Genomic DNA, 23,399 nt, shown 5'->3' with positions numbered 1-23,399 from the left:
AACCAGCACATCTTTGGGTTGTGGGGTGAAACCCACACAGACATGGGGAGACTGCAAACTCCACATGGACAGTGACCTAGAGCCGGGATTCGAACCCAGGTCTCGAAACTGGGTCCTCAGCGCCGCAGTCCCAGTGCTAACCACTGCGCCACATGCCACACTCCTTCTTGAATCTTATCCATGCATCTCTTACATCCTCATATAAGCAGTGCTGATCACAATCCCAGATTAATCCTTTCAACCAAACACGAGAGAAGTCCAGATCAACATTACTCAAAGTGTTATTGGGAACTCAATTGGAATGGGAAAACACATATAATTTGATTTTTTTTTACAAAGTTAAACACTTACAGTTAGTGGCCAGTGCAAGCAAGTGATTTTCAGATGAAGTCTTGTGAGGTAAATGATGTAAAATACCAATGCCATAACAAGAAACCAGATGGTGACAACTTCAAAGTAGCGGTAAGTTGAATAGTGCGTCCAGTTTGAACACCTTATGCACAAGAATGCTACAAACACCACAATCTGAAAGAGAGAAAACGTTCATGCATTAAATCTGAACACTCTTGATAACAAAGGCAGTGCATTTTGATATATTGTCGACTTCAGGAACTTAGTTCAGCACTTAGAACACCAGAATACTACTTTAGAAAAAAAGTGTATTCCTTAGTATAGAAATTAAAATGGTTACAATGCAGAAGACTTACTTTAATTAATAAAACACCTCACAGCACTTCTCAAAGCATTATATAGCAGGATTAGACATCAAGCCACACAAGGAAATATTAGGGCTAATTGGCCAAATATTTAGTCAGAGGGGTAAGGCTTTAAGGAGTATCTTAAATGTAGGAAAGAGAGATATCAAGGTGGACAGGTATAGGGTGGGAATTCCAGAGTTTGGGACCTAGACGATGAAGGCACAGACACCCATGGTGGAACAACTAAAACTGGGGATGCAGGTTAACAAAGTTAATAATCCAAATGGAATCTTGGGTTTTATAAATAGAACCATCGAATAAAAGGCCTTCTCTCCAATTCTGGACATCATTCTTTAGGAATAATCAGCTGAAGAAGGAGCTACGCTCCGAAAGCTAGGAGATTTGAAACAAACCTTTTGGACTTTAACCTGGTGTTGTAAGACTTCTTACTGTGCCCACCCCAGTCCAACGCTGGCAACTCACATTTAGGAATAATGTGCAGGCTTTGGAGAGTGTATGGTTGCAGGAGTTAGAGATTACAGTTACATGGATAGACTGAAGAAGCTGGTGTTATTCTGTTCAGAGCAGAGAAAGCCAAAAGGAGATATGTTTAGAGGCATTTAAAATCATGAAGTGTTTCGGTAGAGCAACTAAAGAGAAACTGTTGTTTCCAATGGCTGAAACATCAATAACCAGAAGAGACAGATTTAAGGTGATCGACAAAAGGACCAGGGACGACATTGGGGGGGGGGGGGGGGGGGGGGGGGGAATCTCAAGTGGTTAGGATTCGGAATACATAGGGCCTAAATCTTCCGATATGGGAAGAGGCCACCGCATGTTGCTGATATGGGCGGGACCCCGAAGAATTCCAAGGTATGCATCCTCTCCCAACTCGTCTTCCGGAATCCTTTGAATCCCCGACTCCTGTCCGGCAGATGCAAGTCAGGACTGGAATTTCACTCAACAGAAGGCTTCCTGACTGTTCATCGCTGTTGGAACCAGGACTGGAACATGCAACAGCTCCAGTTTACAATAATAAGTGGGCAGATAAATCACAGTCAGGTAGTCATGGGACGCATCCTTTCTGAAGCTGACCTGAAGATCTTGGCCATTATCATCGTCTTCAGAAGGGAATTGGATATTTTTTTCTTTGTTCTTTTGTGGATGTGGGCATCACTGGCAAGGCCAACATTTGTTGTCCATTCCTGATTGCCACAGAACCGAGAGCAGTTAAGAATCAACCACATTGCTGTGGATGGCAGATTTCCTTCCCCAGAAGGACATTGGTGAACCAGATGGGTTTTACTGCAATCGATAGTTACCATGGTCATCATTATGGAGACTAGCTTTTTTTAAATATAATTCCAGACTTCCAACAAAGTCTTCCAAAACCTTTGCAGCTTCGGGCAGGACCAAAACTTATGAACGTGGTTCACGGGGCCCCCTCTCACATCACTCAGACATCCTCCAACCCGTTGAATAGTGCACCTTCACCTGCATCACCCCAGCCTCGCACATGAAGTCAAGGCATTCACCCTCCACAGAACCTCACAACACAGTCCCTCTTCCAGCGCCACCCCCAACTCTTCTCCCCACTTCGCCTTAATCCCCTCCATGCATACCCTATACTCAAGAATCCTCCTGTAGACTGGCGAGACGGCCCCCCTCTCCAACACCCCCGCTGACAGCACCGCCTCCAGCAACGAGGAGACCGGCACTATCGGGAAAACTTTCCTCGCAAAGTCCCACACCTGCATATACTTAAACCCTTCCCCCTGCACCAACCATACTTCCCACCCAGCTCCTCTAAGCTCGTAAATCGCTCCCCATGGAACAAATCCTTCATTTCCTTAATCCCCCTCTCGTCCTATCCAGAAACCTCGCATCCTTCCTCCCTGGCTCAAATCCATGATTTCCCCCCAAATTGGCAACCCCCCTGACCAGGCCACCAGATTAAAGTTCTGTCTAAACAGCCTCCAAATCTTCAATAGGGCCACCACCACCGGACGTGCCGAGTACTTTCCTGGGGCCATTGAAACAGTGCTGTTGCCAGCAACCCCAACCTCCTACAAGAGTCTGCCTCCAATTTACCCCACCCAGAGCCCTCGCCTGCCTTGCATCAACCCGCACCTTCTCCACATTCGCTGGCCAATAGTAACACAGCAAGTTTGGGGGGCCTAGCCCCCCACCTGTCATGCTCTCTGCAGTACCACCCTTCTAATCTGGCCGCCTACCACATCCGCTCCCCCCACTCCCCCTGCAAAAAAAACAAAGAGATCAACCTGTCCACCCCACCGAAGGAATTCGGCAAAAAGACTGGAACAACAACAGGAATTGTGGCAAAACATTTGTTTTAACTGCCTGCACCCAGCCCACCAATGAGGGGGAGATTGCCCCACCTCAGCAAAAATCGGCCTTCACCCTTCCTACCAAACTAGTGAAATTAAACTTCCGAAGCCTTGCCCAATCCCGGGCCACCTGCACCCACAATACCGAAAGTGGGTTGCTGCCAAGCAGAATGGCAGCGGCACCTCCTCCTCCCCACATCGCGCGATGTCCGTTCAGTCAGGGAACAGAGTTTGCACGACAATCACCAGGCAGGAATGTTCCCTTCCATTCAGGGAACACTTAAGCAGTCAAGGGCATTCAGCCTCTGATCCTCGGGTAAGTGTTCTCCAAGGCGGCCTTGTTCGAGTTTTTTGAGTAGATAACAGAAGAGTTGATGAGGGTAATGCTGTTGATGGGGTGTGCATGGATGTTCGGAAGGCATTTGTTACAGTGCCACACAACAGACCTGTGAGAAAAGCTCATGGAATAAAGGGACAGTACCAACGTGGATACAAAATTAGCTTAATATGATGGAGCAGAGAGTAATATCAATGGCCATTTTTAGGACTGGAGGAATTTTTGTAGTGGTGTTCCTCAGGGATCGGTATTCGGATCCTTGCTTTTACTGATATATATTAATGACCTAGATCTTGGTATGCAGGAGACAATTACAAAGTTTGCGGATGACACAAAACTCAGAAGTATTGTAAACGATGAAGAGGACAGTATAGATTTCAGAAGCACGTGCACAAGTTGGTGGAATAGGCAGAAAGATGGCAGACGAAATTTAATGCCGAGAAGTGGGAGGTGATGCATTTTGGGTAGGAAGAACATGGAGAAACAATATAAAATAAGGGGCAAAATTCTAAAGGGGGTGAAGGAGCAGAGGGACCTGGGTATATATGTGCATAGATCATTGAAGGTGGAGAGAGCATATAATATTCTGGGCTTTATTAATAGGGGCACAGAGTACCAGAGCAAGGAGATTATGCTGAACTTATACAAGACACTAGTTAAACCTCAGATGTAATATGATGTACAGTTCTGGACGCCACACTATGAGAAGAATTTGAAAGCATTGGAGAGTGCAGAAGAGGTTTACAGGATTGGCGTATCGTATAGCCACCTAAACTCCCGATTTAAAATGGCGAATGGCAAAGGCTGATGGGAAAGTCAGCCAACAAGACAGAAACCAGCAGCTGCAGGTTTGCTGTGTATTTACCTCTGCAAAGGCCAGACAACATCGATACCAGCGACAATCAGCATAACAAAGTAGCAGCCATCTGCATACTGATGAGCAATCCCCGGGAACAATAAGTAACATTTTGGACACACAAAGCAAAGCCAGACTCCTCGGCGCCAGCAGGAGCCAACTCAAAGGAGGTGAACAAGCACCTCAAGACCGCCCATCGATCAGGGAACCGCTCCAGCATTGGAGAAATCAAACCAAGCGATTGGGACAAAGTCCAATCACTTGGACCAGGTACAGGATCCGCCCGAGAGGCGGGAAGCCCCTGGGGACTAAGAGTTAAGCCCAAAGTTCAAATCGCTCTCTATACCTCTGCGTCCTGCCCGGGTCACCCAGCAACTCGAACCAACATTGACCGTGACCAGTGCAGTGACCCCCGAACAGGTAAGTCTTAATTCAACGCTCACTACGAGACAGGCGCTCCGAGCTACAATCCGTACCAACTTCGAATCCCGCAGACTCAGAACCCAAACGAAAGGCCATTTGTTCCCCTGACCTGGTGAGCCAGTCCGAAGTTAAGTATAGGCCTGTTGGTCTTAGAAGTAGCTTAGACGTAGAATTTGTGCATGAGTAGCGATTACTGTGTATAATAAATGTGCTTTGATTTGAATCTTACGAATCGGTGTACTGGGTTATTGATCATTACTCGGACTTGTACCTCGTGGCGGTATCATAAAGATACCTGGCGACTCGAGCGCAAAGGTAATAAAACAGAGCAACTGAACCAAGGAGAAAGTTAGCAACATTATTTGGCGACATCTGACGGGACCCGATATAGAAGTGGCATAACCACTCCGGGAGAACTCAGAATTTGAATTAGAGATCCAATTGGAAACAGAAAACCACAAGCGTTCAAGCAGTTCTGATCAATACTCATAATTCGGAAGTGTGTGTATGCATGCAAAACGAACAGGGCGAAATGGTAAAACTGATAGATTTTTTGTTGCAACAAAACTGTTGGGAGTTTGTATATCGGAAAGTAGCGAAAGCCGTACCCGTATTTACAGCACCACCTTAATGCCCCTGTCCCAAATTTGAAGAGCAGCATTCGGATAGGAAAGGTGGCAATGCAACGCCTCATGAACCCAGAGGAATTTGCGATCGCAGCGACCAGCAGCAGTAGAGTGGGACAATGTCCCATTTGGGAGGAAGAGATCAGGAAATATCTCAAAGGGAAAGGATGGCCCCTTTGGAATGAATTCTGTGACAACGAGGAATCAGGCCCCGGGAGTATAGGACATACTTGGTGGGAGAACCCGAGCAAGATCCACAAAAAGAGCTTAGGGAAAGCTCGCAAGCCGATGGCAATTGTGTCCTGCTTGGCACAATTGCGAGGCACAGAGGAGGTCGTTAGGACGCTCCGGAAAGAAGTTGAGGGCATACATCGAATGAGCAAGGTCGATGTAAGCGAGGTAGAAAAGGAGAATTTGGAATTGAGAAGGAAGTTGGCAGCAAAAGACGTAGAGGTGGATGACGCCAAAAGGGCTCACCAGTCTTGTCTGGCGCACTTAAGCAGCTTCCAGTCTCAATATGAAAAGGCCTATCAGGACACGCAACGTGCAGTCCTGGTACGTGAAGAAACAGAAAAGCAGGTAGAAGCATTGCAGAGACAGTGCAGCGACCTTAGGGCAGCATTAAGAGCACTCCAGGCTGCCACCACAGAGCAAAGACAAAGCACATTAGATCACGCAAAGTGCCGGAAGCAGATTGTAGAGCTGCAATCGCTGCTTTCAATTCAGAAAGGATTCCAGGAAACCTTTGGAGCAAAGTTAGATGAGGAAGACGGCCCGGTTTTGGGAAGAATTGAATGAAACAGCGCAGAGATACGTTCAGGGAACATGTGTGCAGGGAAAGCCACAGAAGAGGAAAGCGCCCCAACCCCCCACAGACCAGATAGTTCAGGCTCCAATGAACCCAGTCACCACCCGCCGCACAGCCATAGTGGACGATACGGAATTTCTGTACTATACCCCTTAACAGTGACCCAATTACGGGACGCGTGCGATAAGATCACACCGTTCCGCCCCACCTCAGACCCCCACAATTTCTTGCCACAGTCGAGCATCAGGCGACCATATACGGCCTGGATGAGCGAGAGCATGTAAAGCTCACAGTTTTAAGTTTAGACCGTTCAGTAGCAGCAGCCCTTCCCGACCCACAGAATGTAGGAGGAAGCACCCTTGCAGAAATGCATACCGCGATCCTGGGTGCGATCGGGTATAACCGGGGTGAGCCCGTAGATGGCCTCAACAAATGCAGGCAAAAGAAATCCGAGCACCGCACAGCGTTTGCTGGACGCCTATGGATCCACTTTGCAGCAGTGTTTGGAGACTTAGACCGCGCCCATTTGTCCCCAGACAACATGGCCAAATGGACCCGCACCCTTATCTCGCATGCCACAGAAACAGGACAGATAGCCTGCGCGAGTTATGATCCCTCAGAGGAGGCCCATAACGAGAAGTGGGTAGTGAAAAGATTGTCCCGCGCTTGGGAGCAAACTATACAAAGCAAACCCGCAGTCAAGAATCCCGAGGAAAAGCAGGCCACCGCAGATATACAGACAGTTACAACACACCAGAACCCTACATGAGTGAATGAAGGAAAGAACAGCCCCCCACCCAAGTCACAGGAGTGTTACAGCTGTGGACAGTTGGGACACTTCGCAAGAAAGTGCAATGCCCCGAGAAAGCCACAGAGAGCCCAGCAGATGGGCACTCTGAGTAAGAAGAAGACAGAGCCCATTCATAGTGTTAGCGCCCATTCAGATCAGACGGGCCTGACCGGAACGGACTGACGGTGTTCGGGCTCTCTCCCAGTTGGCTCTGCGACACCCTTTGGGATAGGTCCGGATGACCGGGTAGTTGCAGCGAGGGTCCCGCACCACAATAAATTCCACCACCATGTTCCAAAAGGACACGTGGCCCACTACAGCCACTATCAGCGGCTTTACAGGCCACTCACAGCAGGGGACACATCACAGCCCCTGTACCCATTCAAATCGGCACCAACACCATCAAGCACCCCGTAGTTTTAGTTGACCTGCCCCACACAGCAGAAACACATTCTGGGAATCGATTTCATGAATTCCCACAATCTTTCATTTGATCTAGTCAACCAGTGTGTCTGGAAGATGGCAAAATCCGCAAGAGCCCCCGCAACGCTCAACATAGGTGAATACGCGAACAAAATTAGCGCCGTAGGCGACTTTTGGTTCAACACGACCACACTTAGTACAGACAAGCAGGTTAGGGCAGTTCTGCAAAAGAACAGGGCAGCATTCGCGACCCACAAACATGACTGTGGACGGCCCTAGACCCCAAAAACAATATGGATTTCCCCAAGAGGCAGAGGGCGAAATCTCAAATGGTAACAGAAAGCTTATTAGAGCAGGGCGTACTTAGATCAGTAGCCTCCACTAATAATGCCCCGGTTTGGCCAGTGAGAAAGCCCGATGGATCATGGCGACTGACCATCGATTACCGGGAACTCAACAAAATCACCCCCCGCAGCAGCCCCCACAGTAGCAACAAGTCCCGAGACCATGCTCAAGCAGGGACTCAATTCCCGATTCTTTACGGTTAAGGATGTCAGTTAAGTAATGGGATTCTGATCTATTCCATTGACAATGGCGTGCCAGTACAAATTTGCTTTCATTTTAAAAAATCAACAGTACACGTGGACATGCCTGCCCCAAGGGATTCCACAACTCCCCCTCCATTTTCACCGACAGCTGGCAAATGGTTTAGCCAAATTCTCTCGCCCCGAATGTCTGGTCCAGTACGTAGGCGACCTACTACTGCAGACAGACACCAAGGTAGAGCACATTGAGCTTCTGTCCGAACTCCTGGAACTCTTACACTCAATTGGTTGTAAAGTCAACCCCAAAAAGGCCCAGATTTTGGAAGAATAAGGGGATATATTTCAGAACAATTATCACACATGGTAAACGCAAGATCGAGCACAAAAGGATTGACTCGATTGCTAAATTGCCCCTTCCCCAGAAAGTTTCAGCCCTCCGGTCGTTTTTACGACTGGTTGGCTACTGCCGAAACCCACATTGACGGTTTCGCCAGCAAGGGCAGCACCCCTCTCAGACCACCTAAAGAAAGGAGCCCCCCTGGGAATGGCTTCCGCAGCATACGGATGCTGTGGATGTGTTGAAGCAATCATTCATAGCAGCCCCCGCACTACAAGTTCCAGACCCGCGTTCCCCTTACGCCATAGAGGGTAGCGACCACAGACCGCACCCTTTCGGCCGTGCTCCCCAGGAACAGCACGACCAGTTAAGGCCCGTAGCTAACGCCTCCAGAATTTTAGATGCTGTGGAGCAGGGATTCTCAGCCTGTGAGAGGCACCTGCTCGCAGTATTTTGGGGCAGTTCAGTAATTTTTCGTATATTACCGGACTGAACCCCATCACAATTCTCACCAAACACACCCCGACCCACCTTTTACTGGACTGACGACTCAAGGACGGTACAGTAAGCAGATTAGAGCAGCTAGATGGACCCTTCTCTTGCAGGGATGGGGCATCACTGTTAAAAGGACAAAGACGGACTTCCGGGTGCGGCGATGACCAGCTGAGTCGCACGTTTCGGCAGCTCCCGGTGGAACGGACTTTTGGGCTCTTAATAAGAGCCCCAACGGCAATTTTAACGGCTAAAAGTACTGTGCGGTGAACCAGAAGGGAATCCCCCCTGGATACGGATGAAAAAAGGAGAGGAAGGTGGCCGGATTGCGGTGGATCCTTTAGAGCAGCGGCAAGGAAGGCAAGCAAAAACCAAGATGGCGTCGGAAGGTGGCAGTTTAACATGGGGCCCTGAACAACACGAGTTTTTGAAACGCTGCGTGGAAGAACTCAAAAAGGAAATGAAGAAGGAGCTGTTGGCCCCGATATTACAGGCGATCGAAGGGCTAAAGGAGGAGCAAAAGACCCAGGAGCGAGAGCTTCGGGTCGTGAAGGCAAAGGCTGCCGAGAATGAGGATGACATACAGGGCCTGGTGGTGAAGACGGAGATGCACGAGGCACACCATAAGCGATGTGTGGAAATGCTGGAGGTGCTGGAGAACAACGCGAGGAGGAACAACCGAAGGATTCTTGGTCTTCCTGAAGGTGCGGAGGGAGCGGACGTCGGGGCATATGTGAGCACGATGCTGCCACTCATTAATGGGAGCGGAGGCCCCGGCGGGTCCGCTGGAGGTGGAGGGAGCATACCGAGTGATGGCGCGAGGACCGAGAGCAGGAGAAATTCCCCGAGCCATAGTGGTGAGATTCCTCCGTTTTAAGGACAAAGAGATGGTCCTTAGATGGGCAAAGAAAACTCGGAGCAGTAGGTGGGAGGACGCGGTGATCCGCGTATATCAAGATTGGAATGCGGAGGTGGCGAGAAGGAGGGCGAGCTTTAATCGGGCCAAGGCGGTGCTTCACAAAAGAAGATAAAATTCGGAATGCTGCAACCGGCAAGACTGTGGGTCACATATCAAGGGAGGCACCACTACTTTGAGACGGCGGATGAGGCGTGGACTTTTATCGTGGAAGAAAAATTGGAATGAGCGGGTTATTTTTTTTAAAAAAGAACGTTTGAAACAAAGTGGTGGGGCGAGTATGGGGGGCGAAGAGGGGGGTAAAAAGGGGGGAAAGAGGAGTTTTATGTTATTAATCCTGCGTGTGGTAACTTTTCTCTCTTCCACAGGAGGTGGTGGGGGGGAGGAAAGGAGGTGGAGGAGATGGTGCGTTGGCCATTGGGGGCGGGGCCAAGGGGGAAGCGCGGGCTCGGTTCCCGCGCTATGATAATCATGGCGGAATAGGGAAGGCAGGAAGGAGGGGGCGTCGCACGGTGCGACCCGAGGTCACGGAGGGAAGCCGAGGTCGGCCAGAGTTTGCTGACTTCTGGGAGCAACATGGGGGGTGTAACTACGCTAGTGGGGGATCTAGCGGGGGGGGGGGGGGGAACTATTGGGCTGCTGCTGCTGGGGAGAGGGGGGAGCTGGTTATGGGGGGTGGGATGGGCAGGGGGCACCGCCTGGGGGGGACACAGCTGGCGTGGGGGAACCGGGTGAGGAGCTGGAAAAAGGGGATGGCTAATCGACAGGGGGGGGGGGGGGGAGAAAGCCCCCCAACCCGGCTGATCACGTGGAACGTGAGAGGGCTGAACGGGCCGATAAACAGGTGAGACTACGCAAAGGTTGGGTGGGGCAGGATGCGAAAAACAGGGGGGTGGCTATATTAGGTGGGGAAGCGGGTAATGTTTGAGGCAAAGACTATAGTGGCGGATAGCGGGGGCAGATACGTGATGGTGAGTGGCAAACTACAGGGGGGAGATGGTGGTTTTGAGTAAACGTATATGCCCCGAACTGGGATGATGCCAGTTTTATGAGGCGTATGCTAGGACGCATCCCTAGAGGTGGGAAAGTTGGTAATGGGGGGGGGAGATTTCAATACGGTGTTGGAACCAGGGCTGGACAGGTCGAGGTCCAGGACTGGAAGGAGGCCGGCAGCAGCCAAGGTGCTTAAAGATTTTATGGAGCAGATGGGAGGAGTAGACCCGTGGAGATTTAGCAGACCTAGGAGTAAGGAGTTTTCGTTTTTCTCCTATGTCCACAAAGTCTATTCGCGAATAGACTTTTTTGTTTTGGGAGAGGGCGTTGATCCCGAAGGTGAGGGGAACGGAGTAATACGGCTATATCCATTTCGGATCACGCCTCCACATTGGGTGGACTTGGAGATAGGGGAGGAAACAGAAGGGCGCCCACCCTGGAGAATGGACATGGGACTAATGGCACATGAGGGGGGGGGTGTCTAAGGGTGAGGGGGAGCATTGAAAAGTACTTGGAACTCAATGATAATGGGGGAGGTCCAGGTGGGAGTGGTCTGGGAGGCGCTGAAGGCAGTGGTTAGAGGGGAGCTGATATCAATAAGGGCACATAAAGGAAAGCAGGAGAGTAGGGAACGGGAGCGGTTGCTGCAGAGAACTTCTGAGGGTGGACAGGCAATATGCGGAGGCACCGGGAGGAGGGACTGTACAGGGAAAGGCAAAGGGCTACACGTAAAATTTGACTTGCTGACAACGGGTACTGCAGAGGCACAGTGGAGGAAGGCACAGGGTGTACAGTACGAATATGGGGAGAAGGCGAGCAGGTTGCTGGCCCACCAATTGAGGAAAAGGGGAGCAGCGAGGGAAATAGGGGGAGTGAGGGATGAGGAAAGGAGAGATGGAGCGGAGAGAGTGAATGGAGTGTTCAAAGGCACTTATTAATAAAATTATACGAAGCTCAACCCCTGGATGGGAGGGAGAGAATGATGGGCTTTCTGGACCGGCTGGAATTTCCCAAGGTGGAGGAGCAAGAAAGGGTGGACTGGGAGCACAGATTGAAACAGAGGAAGTAGTGAAAGAATTAGGAACATGCAGGCGGGGAAGGCACCGGGACCGGATGGATTCCCAGTTGAATTTTACAGGAAATATGTGGACTTGCTCGCCCCGCTACTGATGAGGACCTTTAATGAGGCAAAGGAAAGGGGACAGCTGCCCCCGACTATGTCTGAGGCAACGATATCGCTTCTCCTGAAGAAGGAAAATGACCCGCTGCAATGCGGGTCCTATAGACCTATTTCCCTCCTAAATGTAGACGCTAAGATTCTGGCCAAGGTAATGGCAATGAGGATAGATGATTGTGTCCCGAGGGTGGTCCATGAGGACCAAACTGGGTTCGTGAAGGGGAGACAGCTGAATACGAATATACGGAGGCTGCTAGGGGTAATGATGATGCCCCACCAGAGGGGGAAGCGGAGATAGTGGTGGCGATGGATGCCGAGAAAGAATTTGATAGAGTGGAGTGGGACTATCTGTGGGAGGTGCTGAGGAGATTTGGTTTTGGAGATGAGTATGTTGGATGGGTGCAGCTGTTGTATAGGGCCCCAGTGGCGAGTGTGGTCACGAATGGACGGGGATCTGCATATTTTCGGCTCCATAGAGGGACAAGGCAGGGATGCCCTCTGTCCCCATTATTGTTTGCACTGGCGATTGAGCCCCTGGCAATAGCATTGAGGGGTTCCAAGAAGTGGGAGGGGGGTACTTAGAGGAGGAGAAGAACACCGGGTATCTCTGTATGCGGATGATTTGTTGTTATATGTAGCGGACCCGGCGGAGGGGATGCCAGAGATAATGCGGACACTCGGGAGTTTGGAGAATTCTCAGGATATAAACTGAACATGGGGAAAAGTGAGTTGTTTGTGGTGCATCCAGGGGAGCAGAGCAGAGAAATAGAGGACTTTCCGCTGAGGAAGGTAACAAGGAACTTTCGTTACTTGGGGATCCAGATAGCCAAGAATTGGGGTACATTGCATAGGTTAAATTTAATGCGATTGGTGGAACAAATGGAGGAGGACTTCAAGAGATGGGACATGGTATCCCTGTCACTGGCAGGGAGGGTGCAGGCGGTTAAAATGGTAGTCCTCCCGAGATTCCTCTTTGTGTTTCAGTGCCTCCCGGTGGTGATCACGAAGGCTTTTTTCAAAAGGATCGAAAAGAGCATCATGAGTTTTGTGTGGGCCGGGAAGACTCCGAGAGTGAGGAAGGGATTCTTACAGCGTAGTAAGGATAGGGGGGGGGCTGGCACTACCGAGCCTAAGTGAGTACTACTGGGCCGCCAATATCTCAATGGTGAGTAAGTGGATGGGAGAAGAGGAGGGAGCGGCGTGGAAGAGATTGGAGAGGGCGTCCTGTAGGGGGACTAGCCTACAAGCTATGGTGACGGCCCCATTGCCGTTCTCACCGAAGAAATACACCACAAGCCCGGTGGTGGTGGCGACTTTGAAAATTTGGGGACAGTGGAGACGGCATAGGGGAAAGACGGGAGCCTTGGTGGGGTCCCCGATAAGAAATAACCATAGGTTTGCCCCGGGAAGAATGGATGGGGGATTTGGAATATGGCAAAGAGCAGGAGTAATGCAACTGAAAGATCTGTTTGTGGATGGGAAGTTCGCAAGTCTGGGAGCGCTGACCGAGAAATATGGGTTGCCCCAAGGGAATGTATTCCGGTATATGCAACTGAGGGCTTTTGCGAGGCAACAGGTGAGGGAATTCCCGCAGCTCCCGACGCATGAGGTGCAGGACAGAGTGATCTCAAAGACATGGGTGGGGGACGGTAAGGTGTCAGATATATATAGGGAAATGAGGGACGAGGGGGAGATTATGGTAGATGAGCTGAAAGGGAAATGGGAAGAAGAGCTGGGGGAGGAGATTGAGGAGGGGCTGTGGGCGGATGCCCTAAGTAGGGTAAACTCATCGCACTCGTGTGCCAGGCTAAGCCTGATTCAATTTAAGGTGTTACACAGGGCGCATATGACTGGAGCACGGCTCAGTAAATTTTTTGGGGTAGAGGATAGGTGTGCGAGATGCTCGAGAAGCCCAGCGAATCACACCCACATGTTCTGGTCATGTCCGGCACTACAGGGGTTTTGGGTGGGGGTGACAAAGGTGCTTTCGAAAGTAGTGGGGGTCCAGGTCGAACCAAGCTGGGGGTTGGCTATATTTGGGGTTGCACAAGAGCCGGGAGTACAGGAGGCGAGAGAGGCCGATGTTTTGGCTTTTGCGTCCCTAGTAGCCCGGCGCAGGATACTGTTGATGTGGAAGGAAGCCAAGTCCCCGGGGGTGGAGACCTGGATAAATGACATGGCAGGGTTTATAAAGCTGGAACGGATTAAGTTCGTCCTAAGGGGATCGGCTCAAGGGTTCACCAGGCGGTGGCAACCGTTCATCGAATACCTCACAGAAAGATAGAGGGAATGGAAAAGAAGAAGGTAGCAGCAGCAGCCCGGGGGAGGGGGGGGGGGAACCAGAAGGACTCTCCGGGTTGTTAATATATATGTATAATATGTATAGGTCGTTGCTATAAATAATTGTATATTGGACTGTTCAATCATATTTTTGGAGAGTGTTTATCTGAGACAAGGCAGTTGCCATTTAGTTTTAGTTTTATATTATTTATTCTTTGTTTATAAAACAGGTCATTGTTATTTATACGGTTATATTATTGTGTAAAGGATACACAATATACTGTGATGGTTGACCAAAAATTTTCAATAAAATATTTTTTTTTAAAAAGGACAAAGACGCACACCTTTCTAGCCGACAACTTACAGTACCCTGGAATCCCCCCCATGAATGTGAAATTATCTCTCCACACCACAACACAGGCCCCTTTATTGCTAAAACACCCCCCAGAAAGATAGGTAGTTCAACCCAGAGCCCCCAGCACACAGACACGTGCGAGCCCATAAAGATATATGTGGATGGATCTTCCACAGTATTGGATGGGAAGCGCATAACAGGTTGCGGTATATATGTCGAGGATGGGCAGGGACACGCCCTCGAGGAAATATCAATAAAACTTCCAGGCCACTTAGGCGCGCAGGCAGCAGAGCTCGCGGCCATCGCATATATAGTGGAACACCCAGATTCCTTCCCCAGCCCAGCAGACATATACTCGGACAGCCTCTATGTCTGCAACAGCCTCACGGAATTCCTGCCCCCATGGAAAGTAAGAGGATTTGTTTCCGCAGACGGGAAACCCCTCCCCTCAGTCCCATTGCTCCGCCACATTTTAGAGAGAGCACAGAACAGGACTTTAGGGATAGTCAAAGTTCGAAGTCACCAACGTTCCTCCCCCCCCCTGGAAATGTGAAAGCCGATGCACTGGCTAAAGCAGGTTCCAGTCATGGATATTTTTGGACCCCCCCCCCCCCCCCCCCCCCCGCGAAAGTGCACCAGTGAATGCAGTTCAGGTCTCGCAGACAAAGATCGAGGATCTAGTGGAGGCCCAGAAGCAGGACAGCAATCTCAGGGAGATTGTAAAAGGAAACTATCCAGCACCCTATGAGAGGTTTAAAAATGCACTGACCACACATGACGGTGTGGTGTTAAAAGACACCCTCTATGTGGTTCCTGAACAGGACAGGAATCAACTGATTTGTTTATTCCATGATGGTCATGGACATCAGGGAATCGATCCCACTACAGCCCACCTCAAGCAGCTTTGTTGAATTTAAAGGACAATGTAAATCACTATATCGAGAATTGTCTTATCTGCACCCAGAATAATCCGGACAGATATGCCAAAAAGCCTGAGTTTAGCCACACCCGACCCGTTAATGGCTCCTGGACTAACCTCCAGATCGATTTTATAGGACCATTGCCCCCTTGCAGGAATGGTTATAAATATGTACTCGTGGTGATAGACACGTTTACGAAATGGGTAAACCACAGCCAAGATTTTGACCCACCACATCTTTACAAGATGGGGACTCCCCCGCAGCATTGAATCCAACCAAGGTTCCCATTTTACGGGACGTGTCATGCAGAACGTCCTCATGATATTTGGCATCACCCAAAAATTCCACATAGCATACCACCCACAGTCGAGTGGTATCGTGGAGCGCATGAATCGGACTCTAAAATCCACCCTCAGAAAAATGGTCCAGCAAAACAACAGCACTTGGGACTCAGTCCTCCCTCTTGCGCTGATGCTTTTGCGAAATACAATTTCAACTTCTACAGGTTACACCCCACATACCCTCATGACCGGACGCCCCATGAAAGGCACAAAATTTTTATTAGGTTTAGACTTGACCAGCCCCGAGGTGACGGCCCTCACACACGAGAAAGCAGTAGAGCAATTAGTGAATAATGTTAAAACGGCTCAGCTAGCAGCCGCAGTGAAATTGGGCACAAGAAAGAAACAGAGCAAGGCTTGTTTCGACAAGACAGTGCATGCGACTGAGTACAGTGTTGGACAGCAAGTCATGCTCTCCGTATACAACCTCAGCACATTCCTGTCACCAAAGTACTTGGGTCCGTACTCCATTGCGGACAAAGTAAGCCCTTCTGTATACAAGATAAAGTATCCCAACGGAAAGGCTGCGTCGTTCCATATCAACCAGCTGAAGGTATATGGAACACAGTCTAACCACTCACACCACATCATGCTCGACGCAGCACACCACACCCCGCCCACAGCCAACGTAACCCTACCATCCCCCCAACACGTCCAGCATAGCCACGGACTCAACCCCGACTCCACCCCCGAAATATACACTCCGCCGCGGCACTCCCACAGACTGCAGCAGCAGAGAAGGTGACTGTGACTCGGACGATAGCCACAGGACGCCTCCCTACTATCCCCATGCAACAGGACCCACACCCAGCGAATCCGACCACGATTCGAGTGATCCCTTCATGTTGGGGGCAGCATGGTAGCATTGTGGATAGCACAATTGCTTCACAGCTCCAGGGTCCCAGGTTCGATTCCGGCTTGGGTTACTGTCTGTGCGGAGTCTGCACATCCTCCCAGTGTGTGCGTGGATTTTCTCCGGGTGCTCCGGTTTCCTCCCACAGTCCAAAGATGTGCAGGTTAGGTGGATTGGCCATGATAAATTGCCCTTAGTGTTGGGTGGGGTTACTGGGTTATGGGGATAGGGTGGAGATGTGGACTTGGGTAGGGTGCTCTTTCCAAGGGCCGGTGCAGACTCGATGGGCCGAATGGCCTCCTTCTGCACTGTAAATTCTATGATATCTATGATCACTTTCCTTAACAAACCCCACCACCGACCAACCATGACGTCCCCGATTCAGTCCCCACACAACCATTGGCAGAGACAACTCATACAGACTCGTCCGAAACGACGAGAGCGACCCCAAATCACACCATGCAGCCCTATCTACCTTAATACATTCAAGATTTTGGCATCCGGGAAAAGATGACGACCTTGAGTCTGACTCCCAAAACGAGAACCCCTTTGCGACCCTGTTCGCAATCGATCACTGAGGTGTCCAGATGATGTTTTAAACGGAACCGCTTGGGAGAAAACGGTGTCCTTTCTGATGCAACCTGCAGCATGTTTTATGTTGTTTGTAAGTTTGTTAAATATTGTTTGTCAGACCGCAAAATTTTTTCACGGCCCCATGCCTTTTCGGCCAAAACCTCGGAGGACTTGCCCACAGAGACTTGCTATTGGCCAGACGCTAGTTCAGAGGAACTAGTTTGCCTGCAGAGACTTGTTAAGGTCCCAGACGCCAGTTCAGCGGAACTCGTCTGTCGACAGATACTACACGCCCGTTCATAACTGCCCTTCTGGTTCGAAGAAGGAACCAATACGGCAGCCCCCCACAATGACTACATTTCTTGCCCGTTCTTGTTGGTTGCTCAGGCAGTGGAGAAACGGTTTGGGACCCGCCCTGCCTGGGAACCCCCCCTCTGGTCAGCTACGCTCGGGTAGGAGAGACATGGCATTGGTCGCCGTTCTACCCGGGGACTCCATCCAACTCTTACCCGTCGCTCTGGTACACTCTGGTGCGGCCGGATTTGGAGTATTGCGTGCAATTCTGGTCGCCGCATTATAGGAAGGATGTGGAAGCATTGGAAAGGGTGCAGAGGAGATTTACCAGAATGTTGCCTGGTATGGAGGGAAGATCTTATGAGGAACGGCTGAGGGACTTGAGGCTGTTTTCGTTAGAGAGAAGAAGGTTAAGAGGTGACTTAATTGAGGCATACAAGATGATCACAGGATTGGATAGGGTGGACAGTGAGAGCCTTTTTCCTCAGATGGTGATGTCTAGCACGAGGGGACATACCTTTAAATTGAGGGGAGATAGATACAAGACAGAAGTCGGAGGTAGGTTCTTTACTCAGAGAGTAGTAAGGGCGTGGAATGCCCTGCCTGCAACAGTACTGGTTTAGCACAGGGCTAAATCGCTGGCTTTGAAAGCAGACCAAGGCGGGCCAGCAGCACGGTTCAATTCCCGTACCAGCCTCCCCGAACAGACGCCGGAATGTGGCGACTAGGGGCTTTTCACAGTAACTTCATTTGAGGCCTACTTGTGACAATAAGTGATTTTCATTTCATTTCATTTTTCATTTCATTTCATTATGCTCGTTTCCACAGAACTCCAGAAGCTCCAGGACCGGAGAAGAGAAGGGAAGAGACGTGAAAGAAGACGCACCATGAGGACATCCTCCGGATTGTGCATCATGATAATGGACATTTGGTTGCGAGTGAACGCAAACCCCATGACCTCAAGGCCCCTTGCCGTTAATGATTCACTTACCACAGTACCCAGAGCCCAGTCACCAGCAACACCACACCATCTTGGTGTGACAGGTTTATAACCTGGTACTCCCTGTCCTACGTAATAGAAACCTTATTGGTATTGGCGATACTCTGCTGCATCGTGCAGACTATGCATCTAAGAAAATTAAGGAGAGCCTACCGCGCTCGCACCCCGGTATATAGGATCAGATCCCCTATTTTCGGATACAACCAGACCCCCGCAATCTATAATAAAGAGCATTCATTTGCGGTTTTATTGTAAATAAAGATATGTTCATGAGCAATTGTACGATCCTGAGCTTGGCTGCCAAGCCAGGAAAAATGTTTATAAACTGCTATGATTTTGTTTGTATGGTTGAGGACGTTAGAGTGATGAAATGTTTAAGTGAGTGTAGTGTATTAAGAATAGTTCGAGGTTCCCATTTTCTTGTTTTGTAATGCATGTCCCTGTTTGACAGAGCGCCCCTTAGAATTGTCAGTTAAAAATGTTTTGCATAGGTATGGTCAGTGTAGAGGTCATGAAAGGAGTGCCCCCCAGGTCAGGGAATGGAAAACAACGTAGTTATGTGATCCTTCACGCTTCGTGTTAGGATCACAAGGAGGGAGTGTAGCCACCTAAATTGGCCAACTCCCGATTTAAAATGGCGAACGGCAAAGGCTGATGGGAAAGTCAGCCAACACAGACAGAAGCCAGCAGGTGCAGGTTTGCTGTGTATTTAACTCTGCAAAAGCCCAGACAGCATTGATACCAGCGACCATCAGCATAACAATGTAGCAGCCATCTACATACTGATGAGCAATCCCCGGGAACAATAAGTAACATTTGGGACACACAAAGCAAAGCCAGACTCCCCGGCGCCAACACAAAGGAGGTGAACGAACACCTCAAGACCGCCCATCGATCAGGGAACCGCTCCAGTATTGGATAAATCGAACCAAGCTATTGGAACGAAGTCCAATCACTTGGGACCAGGTACAGGATCTGCCCCGAAAGGCGGGAAGCCCCTGGGGACTATAAGAGTTAAGTCCCAAGTTCAAATCGCTCTCTTCGTCCTGCCCGGGCCACACAGCAACACAAACCAACCTTGACCGTGACCGGTGCACTGACCACCGAAAGAAGTAAGTCTTAATTCAATGTTCGCTACGAGATAGGCGCTCCTAGCTACCAATCCGTACCAACTTCGAATCTGGCAGACTCACAACCCGAACGAAAGGCCATTTGTTCCCCTGACCTGATGGGCCAGCCCGAAGTTAAGTATAGGCCTGTTAGTCGTAGAAGTAGCTTAGACGTAGAATTTGTGCATGAGTAGCGATTACTGTGTATAATAAATGTGCTTTGATTTGAATCTTACGAATCGGTGTATTGGGTTATTGATCATTACTAGGACTTGAACCTTGTGGCGGTATCATAAAGATACCTGGCGACTCGAGAGCAAAGGTAATAAAACAGAGCAATTGAACCAAGGAGAAAGTTAGCAACAGGCTGCAGAGGTGAAAAACCTCAGTTATGAGGATAGGGTGAAGGGGTTGGGACTGTTGTCCTCAGAGAGAAGAAGGCCAAGAGGAGATTTGATAGAGATGTCCAAAATCATGAGGGCTCAACAGAGTATCTAGCGAAACTGTTCCAGCTCATAAAAGGATCAAAAGCAAGAGGGCACAGATTTAAAGTGATTGGCAAAAGAAGCAAATGTGATGTGTGAAAAGGTTTCAAGTTGTTAAGAGTCTGGAATGCACTGCGTGGGGAAATGTGGAGGAGGCAGGTTCAATCGAGGCATTCAGGAGGGCATCAGATGCAATGTGCAGGGGCATGGGAAAAAGGGATGAAGCCACAATGCAAGTTTGGAGCGCTGGTGCAAATATGATGGGCCAAATAGCCTCCTGCACTGTAACTTCTCTACAGTACTTCACACTTGCCTACATTAAAGTTTAAGCAGACATTGTTCTACCTAAAATCACCTGTCCCATTTGATTGTGTAATCACAAAACAGTGACCTCATCTCATTCCACAGACCCAATTTGGCATCATCTGCAACTTTAACCAAAATCTACCTAGTTTTTAATCTCACCTGGAATCCCTTCAAGTCTCTACCACTGTAATTCCTTCAAGGTCCTCCATAGAACTTACCTCTGACCATGCCTTTGGTCACCTCTCCCACTGTGGCTCAACATCCTATTTTCCATCACAATTCGGAGAAGCATCTTGGAACATTTTTCTAAAGTAGCTGTACAATGCAACTTTTTGTTGCTGCTGAAATACCCTAGTCATGCAACCAACAGGAATAGATAAAGTAAATACAGTGAGTACTGCATAGATTGGTTTCTTGAATCGTTTGATAAGTCCCACACAAAAGACTCATTATCATAGATTATCATAGAATTTACAGTGCAGAAGGAGGCCATTCGGCCCATCGAGTCAGCACCGGCTCTTGGAAAGAGCACCCTACCCAAGGTCAACACCTCCACCCTATCCCCATAACCCAGTAACCCCACCCAACACTAAGGGCAATTTTGGACACTAAGGGCAATTTATCATGGCCAATCCACCTAACCTGCACATCTTTGGGCTGTGGGAGGAAACCGGAGCACCCGAAGGAAACCCACGCACACACGGGGAGGATGTGCAGACTCCGCACAGTCAGTGACCCAAGCCGGAATCGAACCTGGGACCCTGGAGCTGTGAAGCAATGGTGCTATCCACAATGCTACCGTGCTGCCCCATTATGAAAATTAAAGCATGCAGTATTAAAAAGGAACGTAGTCACGTGGATAGAGGAATAGCTTAGGGAGAGGAAGTAAAGAGTACGATGAATAAATATTTTTGGATTCACAAAACACATATGTTGAAACCCATTTACAGTTCTGAGCATCGCGCTATAAGGATAGTACTGCAATAATGATTCACTAAAAAGACCTGAATAAGAAGTTATTAAGGTCTGAAAAATATAATGTTGTCATTGGAATAGACATGTGAAATGAAAATCGCTTACTGTCACAAGTCGGCTTCAAATGAAGTTACTGCGAAAAGCCCCTAGTCGCCACATTCCGTCCGGCGCCTGTTCGGGGAGGCTGGTACGGTATGGGTACATGTGAAGAATGAACCTAATGTAGGTTTACAATATCATAAAAGGTTGGAAGGGTAGATAGTGAGGTTTTCTTTATATAATAGTTGTTGAGCGGTTAATAAAAGGGGAATAAGCCATAAGTTTTATGAATGGGGAAAAAATGTTTTTACTGCATGACAATGACATTAAAATTGAACTCGTTAGATTAGAGGGGAATATATGAAGAGGTGTGGAGGAAGAGTAGCAAAATGGGAGATGACAGTTGTTGAGTTAGCACCGGTGACACATGCCTCTTTCTACGCCCCAAGTACTCTGTAGGCCAGACTGCTTTGGCTTTACAGCGGATCATTCTCGCATCAGAGCTACCACACATGGGCAGTCGACAGCATTCACAGGAAGTAAAACTACCTTTGGACAGTTTTCAAAATATGCACTGGAACAGTTAGTGGATATGGGAACCCAGGCCTCATACACACTAAAAGTGAATCGTCATTTACACGTTTTTCCCCTCCCCGTGGATAAATTGTCGAACGCTTCACTCCTTTCGGAGTGGAAAGTTAGAACTTAGTTTCGAAAGTTATTGGGATCCGGTGTACACTAAACCGCGGATGGGGAATTTCGCAGATTGTGAAGCCTGCTATGGCTGAGTGAATTTTTACACATCACCAGCAACAGAGCAGAGACACACACACACACAGTGGGGACCAGATCCTGAGGAAGGAGCATTTTCCAGGCCGGTTCCGTTACTCACGACAAAGTTAAGGGAAGCAAAGCGGGAAAACTTCGAGCCCTTAAAAAAAGCTGGCATTTGAAATGAGGAGACAGCCCCGCTTTATCTCCCCGGAAAAGATCGCGATCCGGTTTAGTCAGAGCCCCCCATTTATTCCGGTAAGGGTCAATGCGACAAAGCAAAACTCGCTTGAGACGAGAAAATAACATTTGCCGAATGCGAAGAAAATACAATCCTGCTCCAATCAGAGAGCTTGACTGCAAACTCCTGCCACTGTAAAACACATTCTTCAAACCGTGTTTTCTGACTTCTCGTTTGATGAACTTGTCCCCCTGAAATGGTTTCTTTTTTGTTCTTTCAGGAACGAAACTTTACATAACAAGAGGAATAAATAACTTCAGGCTATTTCGCTCCATTCTGAATACTGGGAAGAGAAGGGAATCACTCACAAATAACATTTTTAAGCTTAAAAAAAAACATTGGAAGAGGACGCGGAGAGAGATAAGAACAGGCGGACCCTACCGCTTGTACAATCTTCAAATTGCCAGAAAAGGACTTGGCGTAATTTTGGTCTATGAAGCCGCTGCTCGTGGTGATGGCGGTCGTTCTTGTCTCCGCCATCCTCGTGCAATCAGGGCTACCCCTCGTCCCAGCACAGACTCACTCTGCCCGCTGAACAGCCAGCTCGGGCCCCCACGCTCAGCATGATTGGCAGCTGCGCCCAGCTACTGACTGGCTGCTAACAGACACACCCCTCCCCCCAACCGCCAAGAGGCTAAATATGCTCAGAATACGCTTCTTGTCCATGCTACATAAAACTTTTTAGTCATTGCCTCCGGCAGTGTCTCACTCTATTCACCGCCTGAACTCCCAGTAACTTTAAAAATATATATATTATTCAGCCTTAAAAAGTCACTTTCCATGGTCGAGTCAAATCTACTGTATGGGCACACAGACGGATGGTTGTGGCCCTGAGAGTAGACCGCGATGTCTTAACCCTTAACACACCTTGTGGCCGCAGGTTTAAACAACGCCCAAAAGGGAAGACTTGCATCAAAAAACGCTTTTCGCAAATACAGCAATGAAGTACTGTTCGATACACTGTTGTATTGCAGGGCACCCGGCCTTTTTGTTTTAAAGTACCCTTTTAACTGCGTGATCTTTGTCAATGATTGCCAAACTCTTTTTCTGGGAAAGTGCTGAGTCTCATTTCTTCAGGTTGTAAATTG

General features: G+C 49.0%; 1 protein-coding gene across 1 annotated transcript in view; it reads right to left on the bottom strand.

Annotated features, from left to right (window-relative positions):
• The window catches only part of cmtm7 (CKLF-like MARVEL transmembrane domain containing 7), a 38,885-nt gene extending 16,008 nt beyond the window's left edge, over positions 1-22,877 (bottom strand). Inside the window, exons 1-2 of the mRNA XM_072508709.1 lie at positions 22,693-22,877; positions 352-525 (exon numbers count right to left, since the gene is read on the bottom strand). Coding sequence (XP_072364810.1) covers positions 352-525; positions 22,693-22,791 — 273 coding nt within the window. The 5' untranslated portion in view covers positions 22,792-22,877. The remainder of the gene's footprint in view (positions 1-351; positions 526-22,692) is intronic.
• Between the last annotated feature and the right edge of the window lie 522 nt (positions 22,878-23,399).

The sequence above is a fragment of the Scyliorhinus torazame genome, chromosome 6, assembly GCF_047496885.1.
Source record: "Scyliorhinus torazame isolate Kashiwa2021f chromosome 6, sScyTor2.1, whole genome shotgun sequence".
Classification (NCBI taxonomy): Eukaryota; Metazoa; Chordata; class Chondrichthyes; order Carcharhiniformes; family Scyliorhinidae; genus Scyliorhinus; species Scyliorhinus torazame.
The sequence above is the reverse complement of the archived record's forward strand: the minus strand, read 5'-3'. Positions and strand labels throughout refer to the sequence as shown.